This window comes from Rhea americana, unplaced genomic scaffold (genome assembly GCF_003343005.1).
Source record: "Rhea americana isolate MKP2758 unplaced genomic scaffold, rheAme1 scaffold_144, whole genome shotgun sequence".
Lineage (NCBI taxonomy): Eukaryota > Metazoa > Chordata > Aves > Rheiformes > Rheidae > Rhea > Rhea americana.
This window is the reverse complement of record NW_028185528.1, coordinates 573,356-585,478: the sequence shown is the minus strand read 5'-3', so window position 1 is coordinate 585,478 and position 12,123 is coordinate 573,356. Positions and strand designations below refer to the sequence as shown.

At 38.3% G+C, this 12,123-nt stretch overlaps 1 protein-coding gene across 1 annotated transcript in view; it reads right to left on the bottom strand.

Annotated features, from left to right (window-relative positions):
- Positions 1 to 12,123, bottom strand: part of NR5A2 (nuclear receptor subfamily 5 group A member 2) — an 87,310-nt gene that overhangs the window by 71,008 nt on the left and 4,179 nt on the right. Inside the window, exon 4 of the mRNA XM_085299032.1 lies at positions 9,126 to 9,772. Coding sequence (XP_085155158.1) covers positions 9,126 to 9,772 — 647 coding nt within the window. The remainder of the gene's footprint in view (positions 1 to 9,125; positions 9,773 to 12,123) is intronic.

Here is a 12,123-nt window from a genome sequence, read left to right as displayed (position 1 = left end):
CCATCTTGCCCTCCTGTCCCCTCCACACGCAGCCTGGCGGCCATCTCACTCTCCTGTCCCCTCTGTGCGTGGCCCAGAGCAGCCATCTCACCCTCCCGTTCCCTCCCCACGCAGCCTGGCGGCCCTCCTGGCCGCCCTCCCGCGTCCCTTCCACAGGGCAGAGCCAGTCCCCAGTCAGGGAAGGGAAATTCAGCTCTGGCCGGCTGAAGCAGGCTGCTTTTTCCACCTTGGCCTCTCAGAGCCGGCTGCTAAGGGCCCGACGGCCGCCACCTGGCCCCGCCGCCTCCGCCCTGGCCTGCCCGGCCTCATTTAGCCTGGGGCAGAGGCCCCTGTGCTGGCCCTGCTGTGTGGCCCTGGTCCCTGCAGCAGGAGCATTTGCCCCCTCCCTGGGGCAGGGGAAGGGCTGTGGCCCCGCTGGCCCAGTGCTCTGCCTGGAGTTTCCCTGCGTGCTCGGTAATAAACGCGCTCGGTGATAAAAACACTGTGCACCTGCTAGGTGCAGTGCATGCTAGGTAGTAGGTTTAGCTCATTTAGAAACTGCAATTGCTTTGCAAAAGTGACAGTTGTGTTATTTTTTTATAATGCAGTAAGACAGTGTGTAAGTGCAATGTGCTGCAACTTAGCCAACGTTAGCTTTGAAAACAAATTATACCTTCTGTTAATGTGATGCTGAAATGGCTGGGAACTTGATAATTACTTAGAGAGGTTTTATTAGGGGAAAGAAAACCCAGAAAGCTGTTTAAAGACTATTTTAACAGTAGTGATACTTAGCTACAATTCAGCTTCCTTTTAAACTGATCTTTCCAGCCAAGTCTGGGGAAAAATGGGAGTGTTTATGTTGCCCTTTTTTGCCACTTTAATGGGAGCACTGTCCTGCACTTGAATAAAATAGTGCATTTTGGAGATGATTATTATAAGAAGTGCTATTTTTTCACTTTGGCTGCAGTGGAGTTAAAACTAAATGTTTGTYGTTCTCTGGGATATTCTGTAAACTGCACATATGCTCAAGCTAATTATTGAAATATCCTTTCCTCTTGTACCAAAATGTATTTTTTGGTGGTTGCTGTTTTTGCATTTTTGATTATATTGGGGAAAATGCAAATTAATTTTATTTTCAGAGCATGAAATTACTTTTTGCTTGTGTTTGTAAGTTGGCTGGTATAGATTCAGATGCTCATAACCTGAGGCTGTGAAATGGAGCAAATCCCAATTGCTTCAATACATGATCAAACATAAATAAAAAACTCTCCAAAAACCTATGACTAGGTTGTTGTCTAGCATAAAACAACATACCTCCCTAGCAGTAGGTTAGGTATACCATTTTAGATGGCCAAAAGTCTACTTGTTAAAGTATACTATTTTAGATGGCCAAAAGTCTACTTGTTAAAGTATACTGGTCAGAGTATGGATGTGCAGAGATGCTCTAGAAAAGTTTAAGTGCAGTCTGCCTCAATTTTAACGTTGGAAATGGAAAAGGCTTAGCAAGTCCACTACTAGGTTCCTCTACACCTGTATACTGCATCCAATCTGGTTTGAGTCATCTTACAAATTACAGCATGATTTGAAAGATCTTAGCTTTAGCCCTATACTCCAGTAGTCAGTCTGAAGACCAAATCCTAAGCAACTGTGCTATTAGCACTACTAGAGGCAGAACGCAGTTCCTTACTCCCACAGCCTTTACTTTGTTCAGAGGCTGTACTTCTGCAGAGTTGTCATGCCTGTACTTGTATTATCAAGCTATGGATGTTCAGATTTCTGTCTTTCTTCATAAACCATTTTTTTCTCTGCACTTCTAGTTTTGTCGGCATTTTTCCAATCCAGTGGATTATGTGGAGTATTGACTCCATAGTGCTACGTATACAAAGATAACTCCTCGATCTGGAGCAGCTTACCTTTACACACACAAGTAAAAAAATCAGATCAATTTACATCACAGGGCTTGAGGAGTATTGATGGGAAGCCTGCAAGTGATTTCAGTATGGCTATGATCTCACCCTAACTGTGCYGTTCCTACGGGCAACAGGTTAACAGAGAAACATCCTTAAATCTAAACAATATTTGCAGGTTTATAAAGGCAAATGTTCACTGTTATCAGGAACTGTCCCATACAAACAAGAATATCATACAGATATTGCATAGAAGCACTGGATCTGAATGAAACAAATCCCAAAGACTGAGGAACTGTTTTCCCTGCAATAAGATTTACTGCCTGGTCATAAGAAATGTCATAATTTGTGTGTGGAGGGGAAAAATAGCACTTTTTGTGGCACAAACTTGGGAAAAAAATGAAGGGAGTTCTTTGCAGATGAAGATCTGTCATTCTAGTCATAAAACTGACTTTTTGTATGTGGTAACAGGAAATATGTCTGATTTTTACAAGAGATTGGAGTTCTTTAATTTTTAATTTGTAAAGCTCTTCCAATTGTTTGGCAAAAAAAATGATTCCTACTAGCAGAAGATAACTGTAAAAAGTAGTGGTCTGGGAATACTATATGCTATATTAATATAGCTGACCATTCACTCTTGTTCAGTTTCTTTTCCAATTCTGCAGCCCATATTAGAATTCACTTTAATATCACTTTGGACAAGCCACAGCACGCACCATCTAAAGAGCAGTGTATCTTCCACTCTGCCACTCAGCAGCGTGTGATGCATTTAGTAGTATCACACATGCAATCTTTCTAATGTCACTGCTGACATTTTTTTTTGTGTGCTTTTAATTGGACACTTAACCTGAAGAAAAAGACTAAACTGTAAATGCTGAGCTTCTAGGCTGTGTAGTGAATGCCTCCAGCTTGCAAGTGCATGCAAGCAGGGCTCTTCTCCTTCCTTCTGAGGTTGCAGTGTGTGCTTTAGGCCATGTGGCAGGAGTAGCTGTAGCTGCATGACACCTCATGTTCATGCTACAGCTTATTATATATAGAATAATAAGCCTGCTTGTTATTAGCATTAGGATGGACCAAACAGTTTTTGCAATCATTACTTGCTGAAATATTGCCTAATTCAGAAGTAACTAAACATTTATCACATTGTGGTTATTCATGGAAACCTGAGTAAATTTGCTACAGTGAACTGGTGACTCCAAAATCCACTCAAGTGGAAAGGTGGCCACCTTTCAAAAAACACCCACAGGGACCGCAGCTGCTTAGTCTAGGCACAATACTGAGCACTGGATATTAGATGGAAAAGCAACTAAATCCAGTGTKGCTGAATACAATTTCCTGCTATCACAAGTGACCACATCATATGGCAGAGTTGCAAACTAAAGTATCCAAGTCTGAAAATGAATGGGCACAGAAAAATTGTCTTTCTTAATTCTAGGAAAAAGTGCCATTAGATTAACACTGAACAAACTTTTGAGAAAAAGTAACAAAATGACATGCCCACATGCTGAAATACTGCATTTAGTCACAGGCTTTGTATGGAAGAGAGCAAGAGAGGATCATCAAGTTAACTTCTAATGAAGTATTCTGTAAGGTTCAGCTGGGTGGCAGGTATGATCTGAAGCTTTGTTAATCACTGGTTTCTCTGCTGAGGCTTCTCCTTCTGTAACAATAGTTTTACTATTTTTTTTCCTACATCTTCTCAAAAAAAAAAAAAGAGAGAGAGACAAAACAACCCTCCCAACATGTTTCCTCCTATAAAAAAATCCTCTTTATAATTGAAGGAAACTTAATTGAATTAACAATCTTAGAGCAAAGAATTATTTGGTTGTGTAAGATTAAAACATTTTAAAGTGTTTGAGAGACTGGCGAAGTATCTCCCTGATCAAGTATGCTTAAGCTAAACCAAAAAACAACTACTACACATGACAGCATGTTAACTAACTGATGTGATTAGTGATACTAAGAGAAATCCTAAACCTCTGTTTCTGGCAACTTCCCTGATTGAAAGAACACTGCAAAAGCTTCATTTCATCAGCTCTGTTAGTTACATTTCCTGTCCTGATAACTACATACTACAAAGTCCAAAGCACTTCAGGTTATCAAATTGCCTTTGATTACTTAAGCCTAAATAATATATCAGCCTTTCATCATCCCAAGGAAGACCTTTTAAAGGTATTTTACTGCTGATATTTTTCCAGAAATAGATTTTTTTTTTCTAATCAGTGTTAATTAATCCAGTTTAATTGGATTTCTGTACTGCAGTTCCTTGTTTTATTCTATGTATTTACTGATATTTAATTGCACAGGGTTTGAAATTTGAAATCAAATTATGTATAGAGTATTATCTTACTATATCTATCTTAATACCTTTTACAGGAAAACAAAGACTCCAGCAGTTTAGTTGACCCTGTTCTCACTAAATTTGCACTGCCTTAAGAAACACTTTGAAATTGTGCTAATACAATTTAATATAGTTTTCTGTAGTTTCTAAATGAACTCCCCATAGCTTGTAGGGGATGTGTAATACAAAACTAGGCATCTGTCCCCTTATGAGCTGCCTTGTTGCCATGTACAACAGAAGTTATAGAGACAGGGCCCTTTTGAAGGTGCACGGTTAAACTATTGCCTCTTTGAAGGGCACTTTACTACTAATGCAAGCGAGGACTAATTTATACTTATAAGGAGGAGTCTATTCCAGAACTGATACAGTCTGACATCAATGAATGGCTGAATCAATTTGCAAACTCAGTGCATAGCTTTAGGATGAGATGTTTTAACATGAAGTATGCTGCCTCTTCCTGCAATCATTCACTAAATGGATTTGTGCTCACATAGTACTTTGACCTATGACATCCTCACTAAAATAGCCAAATAAGTTAAGGTAATATTTTCTGTGACTCACAAGTCCTTTAGTGCCTTTTTCGTAACTATCAACATGCAGTTGACTTTCTGATCCTTAGCCAGGGGAGAGCAACCTAAGGGCTATTCTGCAGTGCAGGTCCTGTTGTCTTCCTGCTCCGGGCAGAGACTGCTTCCTTTTATGGGTTGAGGAATACTTAACTGTGGAAGTAGCTGCTGAATTTTCCCTGATGTGAGCTGATGAGGAAAGACAGGTCCACTGGAACTGTCTGCATCTTTTCTTGGGGCCAAGTAACCTTTGGACCCTAGATCTCTTGCAATATTTTCTTTTTAGCTTTGTACAAAGACCTTTCACCTGACTGGGACAGCTGGCTACAAATCTAGCATCCCCAGGGCATTCCTGAGTTTTCATAGCTGAGGATAAGATGGATATAATCTTACTTTTATATTTACTGAGCTTTCAACAACTCCAGAATAGCAAACAAAAGGCTTCTTTGCTATTACTATTATCAGGAGTCTGCTGGGAGGTTATCTCTGTATTCTTATTTCATGTGTATAAAGAAATATATAGAAGCATTTCTCAGAGTAAATAAGCAAGTAATATATGATGTCAAAAGCAGAACTACTAATGTTCTTACAAAATATCCTGAATTTCCAAGGCAGATATGTATGTTTGAGATATTAGGCAGGCGTTGAAATCAAAGTAACCACACTGCAGCTGGCTGCTTAGGATCTTACTCTGACATTGTTATTCGTCCTGACTATTTTGTTCCATTAGTATTTCCTTTCATTTCTGATATCCAGTCTGAAGGTATAAGGATCTGCCCTTCAGCAAGTATGAATATTAGCTTTAAGAAACAAAGTACTTCTAAATTGATATATAGTTTGGTTTCTGTGGAATGTGCTGTAGTTAGTTCCACACAGTTAATATTTTTACTTTGTACATGCTAGATGTATAATGGGTTCCAAAAAGGTGCTGACAATTTTGTAGAGCAACAGCATAATGCATGAACTGATAAAAACTTTATGGATTAAAGTTTTAAAATGTGTTTGTTATCATTTGAGATCACTTAAAAAAATCAATTGTCAGCCAAATGAAAAGAAAGTAAACTTTAAAACATAACTCAATTTTTTTTCTTAATCATCTGTGCGATCTCTCAGATAAATATAACCTAAACCACTGATGAGCCAAGACAGCATTTTTTTTCATCATGCCCTCTTCCCTTTCCGTCCCTCCTGAACCATTCTAGCCACACATCCCTGGGTATAGAAGAAAAGAAAATGTTTCTCCTTTCGTAGGAACTGACAGACAAATGAAATGTATAAGAATGAAGTGAGCAGATACAGTAAAGACTTGGCAAAAATGCTGTTTAATAACTTGCACCTAATTGTGCAAGAAATGACTTATAATGACAGAATCATTGTGAATTTCATACATCCCACCTTTATTTATACTTTTATTGTTTTATTACTTATGCAGGTCACTTCCCAAGGTAAAATTTTAATCCTAGAGATCTTCAAGTGCACCTGTCTCATCTGGAAGAGATCTCAAGATTCAGTCTTAAAGCTTATACAAAGTAGAAATAATAGGAAAGTATCTTTTTAAACTAATACATACTTCTCGTCAGTGTACAGATAGGGAAAAAACTAGCTGTTCTGGAAATCTAGCTACCTCTTCCTCAAAAGTGCCTCTTTACTTCTGTATTTAAAATCTCTCTGCCATATCCTGAGGTCCCTTTCTTTCTCCCCCCAACAAGGTTCTACGTTCTGTGAAGGATTTGGAGATAGCTGCTTTTGCTGACTTGACCAGGAGGGGTTGACACCGTGGACTAACACAAGACAATTGTGTTCAGGAAAGGTATGGAAACCCCACAGGAATACAAACTTTACGTAATTCTGGTTCTCTCCTCTTAGCTGCAAAGAGAGATGGTGTTATCAGATGCTTTAGTGCTGATGTGTACATTGCTGTTAACAATGTAAAGTCTGATCTAAACAAGCTTGAGCACCTCAGATTCTTCTGAAGTTGGAAAGCTTCAAATATTTATTGTTGTTTTTAATCTAGTCCCTATATACTGGATGTAGATAGATTTCCAAGTCTGTTGATATGGCTCATGAATGCTATGTGGTTTAGAAGATCTTGTCCAACTAAAAAAAGATCTGAGGATGCCAGGAGATATAAAACTGTCTTAAATATAAGGTCCTAAGATTTACAAATATAGTACAAATATTAGGATGGAATAAATGCCTCTTAAAAATAGATGTGGAAAAAATTAGTTCACCAGACAAAGCCTGTATGTCATGAATTTCGAGAATATATATATATATGTGTGTGTGTGTATTTCCAGAAGTCTGTATACGCACAGGGTTTTTTTTATATGTATGTATAAAAAAATGGCTGTATATATATGTATATGCACACACACACATACACACAGCTAGAGAGAGAGAGAGAGCCTGGAGATACTGGTTACTGGTCAGCACTTTCATAGAACGAATATTTCTATCCTATACGTCCACAGTAGTAAAAATTTATGTTGAAGACTATCTTCAAGGTTGAGGTAGGAGGTAAAGACTGTCTCTTAAACTATTCGCAGCACAGCATGTTGTATGTTTGTGAAATCTGCTTACTAATTAAGCCATGTGACTACAAAAAGTGAATATTGCTTAAATACCTTTTCATATTATCACTTTAATCGTAACTAGCATTTTAAGGCACATCATGATAACCTAAAAATTCTTWCTTACACTGAACAATGTCTTACTCTGCAAGTCAAAGTGATTTTAACAGGATTACTTGCAGCCTAAAGTACTCCCTAGTGTATAGGTAGAAGGACCTGGTCCTTGATTATTAGGACATGGTTTCCTGGAAATGTATTATGTTTGCAATTTTAATCTTTAAATCATTTAAAATAGGGAGCATGAGTTACTATAAAATCATAAACAAAGATGTGACAATCTTTTCCTCTCTTTAATGTCTTCTCTTTCCCCTCAGAGTAAACTTCCTCCTTTCTTTCTCTTTACGTGGGCTGAGTTATTAATGATTCCTGCAGTCACGCTAATGAAAAATCTGAGAGAAGCTGGAGTTGTATGTGCAACACAGTGTGTTGCATTGCTTTTCCTGTAATCAGGCTTTATTTTGCATTTCTCTTTATCATTATGGTTATGACAGAAATACTTCTGTGGCAAGCGTCCAGGCTATAGCTCTCTAATGGTGTCTCGCTTCTGTGCTCTTGATTTCCACAGATTAAATTCTCGGTGAAGTTCTATGGCTGTTATTCTGTTTGGACATTGTATTACTTTCCCTTAGCTAGACAGCAGTCGGCAAGAAGTTACGGGCAGTCACAAGACTTTACAGAGAGTTCCACAGAAAACTGTTGAGGCAGTATCATCTCTGTGGAGTAGGAGGAGATTCAGTAACTAGCAGTATAATAGTATAATTATATAGTATAATTTGAATTCATCATGCAGTTTTTTCTTAAGGCAGAGGTTTTTTTATTATTCAGTCCAAAGCTAATTTCTGTATCAAGGGAGTGGTTGAACACTGTAATCTATCTCTAATGTCTAATCCTAAATTCCTGGATTAATATTTCTGTGTCAGACATGACCACAACAGACCACAAAATTGCTCTAATGAGTAATCAGAGAAGTTTCTTTAGGGAATTTCTGGCCACCAGTGACCTGTGCATGAGAATTTAGTGGGTCATCCAACTCTAGTGCTCCAATGAGGAGCAGCCTAAATGGTCATGGTAACCAGCAGAGATTAAAGGAATCCTAGCGTATCAACGGTGACAAGGACCAGAGGGAGTCTTTAAGGTACATTCTTCCTCCTTGCTTTCTCTTCTGTGTATACATTGCTTGGAATTCTGCATTTATGGTTAAGTACACATGCACTCACGCACAAAATAATATTCTGGTGAGAACGTTAATATGCTAAATATGGAATTATATAGGGAGTATATACAGAAGGACAGAAAGAGGGTTCATCCATGTGTTACTTGGGATAATAGTTACCTAAATGATATGTAGAATAGTGTAATATACATGCCTAGAACTCAAAATGGCAGCCTGACAATGAGAAGTAGTGATAGGGAAGGAGTAAAATTCATGCTAAGCCCTGTGGAACTTGTGATAAATAATAAAATACAAAAGAGCTGAATGGAAATTTGAATCTCTTTGATACAGCTTATAACCAGCTCAGATGGAAAACAGCTACAAGTTTCTCCTCATGATAGTCCACCTATATCAAGCCAAATAAATGAAGATGCATAGGATATTTTTTAAAAAAAGGCAAATCATACTTTCTTGCTTGAAATCCAACATCACAGCAAATGATACTTTTTCTTGATTGAATGATAACACAAAGTAAAGGTTGTTACCTACCTTAAGTTCTCTAAAAAAGATGCTACTCCTAGCCCACTCAACAATGGAGAAGAGGGTTTGGTCAGCCATTTTGCACATAAGCCCAAATGTGTTCAGCTTCTCGTGCTTGCTTCTGTTGGCTTGCTCTTGCTGCAGGTAGGCCATGATCTTAGCTTGGACTTGTGGCTCATCAGGCTCACATTTCAACAGTTCCAATATCAGATGTGGAATACTTGCTGGTGAGCTTGTTTGATAACTATCCATGTAYGAGTAGCCCATTATCGACTCTGGCGAGCTAGTGTAAGGGTCAGGGTACTCGGATTTGATAGCACGGCTTGGAAAGTGGCCATAGGTTTGGTAACCTTGCAAGCTGCCATGGGGTGGCATTGTCATGCTAATTGGAGAGGTTACAAACGGACTTCTGTCATAGTCTGTAGGAGGCAAGGCAGTATGGTTCAGAGGTAGGCCTTTGGAGGCAGAATGGATGTTCTGAATTGCAGAGGATATTGTCAGGTCAGTGGGCATTGCTTGGATCACCTGAGTCATGGCTTCTAGTTTAAGTCCATTTGCTCGGATAAGGGCTTTCTTCTGCTGCTTCAATGCCCGGTCTCTCTTGTACATTGGTCCAAACTTGTTTCGACCCCCACGCATTCGGTCAGCTCGCACAGCTGTCAGGGCAGAGGAGGAAGCAAAACATAATTAAAACTTAAGAAATCAACGTTCTTGAGCAGAACATACATTAGGAAAACATAGAAATGTAAAAAAATATCTTTATTTTTTTTAATTCAAAATAGTGCCTTTATTCCTAGAGAAAAAAAAATATTTTGATTTAGCAAACATCAGTTTTCTCTGGTATTTTTAAGTATYGCATGCATATTACTAGTATGGAAGGACTGCTGTTTACATTGAATAGGACACAGGGACAAACGTAATGGTTGGCTACAGGAATTTCACACCTGCCATGGAATCATGTTGATCTCAATGAATGTTTGGTTTTATGTCAAGCTACTATATCATTAAGAAACAAGGGCTGATGTCCAGAATTTGTCTGAGATGTATCCAGCAGACCACACTGGCTCATTTTAATCATTCCATTACTGCCTTCCACCGCAGCAAAACATCTGAAACGTAAATTGCGAAATGTTCAGTAGTCACAAAGGGGAATATGCTTTTCTCAGCAAAAAGGGGAAATCTTTCCTTTTGATGGTTCTTTTCAGGTTGGAGCAGGAAGTTTAGGAGGCTTCTGGTTAGGTGACCAGCTACAGAAATGTTTAGCTGCAGTTGGAATGTGCCCAAGGAGAGCTGTCAGCTTGCTGCCTTCCACATACAAGGTGGGAGTGACACACAAACTATTGACACTGCTCTGGCTTGTAATATCTCTGGAATTAGAAATAATTAAAACAAATCCACCTCAACAGCTGCCTTGGGAGTCATACTGGTGGTCTCGGTCACAGCAGTATCTGTCACTGTGGTATATATCTAATGGCCTAGCGAGTAGCTCTCACCAAGCCCACCTTGCCCAATGGCAATTAGATTGAAAGAGGAACCTTTGACAGCCTGGTGACATGTTGAGACTGCTGAGATTGCTGGAGGTTAAGTTCTTGAGCTTTTTAGCTTAGGGATTAGTATAACATTAAAAATTTATTGTGAATGGTAGATACACATAATACTGTACATTATCATAAGGACTTCAACATTTAATGATTTTTTTTTTTTTTGGTCCGCAGTATTTTACAAACTAGACTTTAAGACTATATATATCACTCTCAGGGAAATGTACATATAAATGTCAAAAGCATTTACAATTATGAAAGCATGTGTTCTTCTAATTTGCTAGCTGGAAAAAGGGAAGTTGTATGAATGTGACATAAGAAAGATAACATAAATTTTTTAGCCCACCTTTAAAACTACAAATACTTACATTTGTAGTAAAAAAAAAAAAAATGCTGTTGCTAATATTGCTGCTATTTTTTTTGAGCAAATTGCAGGAAAATAACTAAATCAATATGCTGCTAAATGTTGATGTAAAGGTAATTACCTTTAMATCAATATACATAGTATCCTTCCAAATATTCTACAATTAAAAACTATCAGCCAAATTCTATTGGCAAATACTTTTTATAACTCCTATGGAAATTAAAGGTGAACTGTGTGTAATCACAGAAGCACAAAAATTTGTCCTATCTCATTGCCAGTAATAGAGAGGAGTTAAAAATAGAAGTACACACATGTATTTTACCCTTGTTCTTCATCTGGCAATGGGAAAAGGATTCCAAATGTCTTTATTTTATTATTTGAATTCAGAAGAATATGCAGTAATTCAGGGTGTTCGATGTAGTGTGTCAGTACTAGCTGAGTCTTGTGGGCAAATAGAATAGTGTTGAATCTGCCAAACTGCAGAAGGCTGATTTGGCTGTTTATCAGCAGATTTCCTTGCCAAATGCGAGTGATTCGCCCTTATCCTTTATGGTTAGCTTTTGGCCTGATTCTTCCTAGTTTAGTGTCTCAGGTGAATGCTATTTCAGTACAACTATAAGGATAAGGAACGTATATTTCTGATCCTGTCCTTAGCCAAGCAATAATGCCACTTGCTGTGAAATCCGAATTTTAGTATTTGATATATCAAAGTTAGAATGCACCGTGTTAAACCAGTATGGTTCTTATATTTGACTCTTACTGATAGTTTTGTCTGCTGTTATCTCAAAGGGTATGATACTTTCTTCGTTGTTCTTTATACATGAGAGAGCATAGTATAGTAAAAAAAAATGTACTTGAGAATGCCTTATTCTCTTTCATGTCTTAAAACCTCTCAGGTGTAGTATCATAAAAATGTAGGACAAAACTTTAGAGATCATTTGGTTCCTTAATCCCAAAAACAAGTCAGTGTGAGGAAAACTCTTATCTGTTTCTGTTTATCTGGTTTTTGGCTTACTGTCAGAAGAACATTAAAACACACACACACACACACACACACACACACACACACACACACACACACACACACACACACACACACACA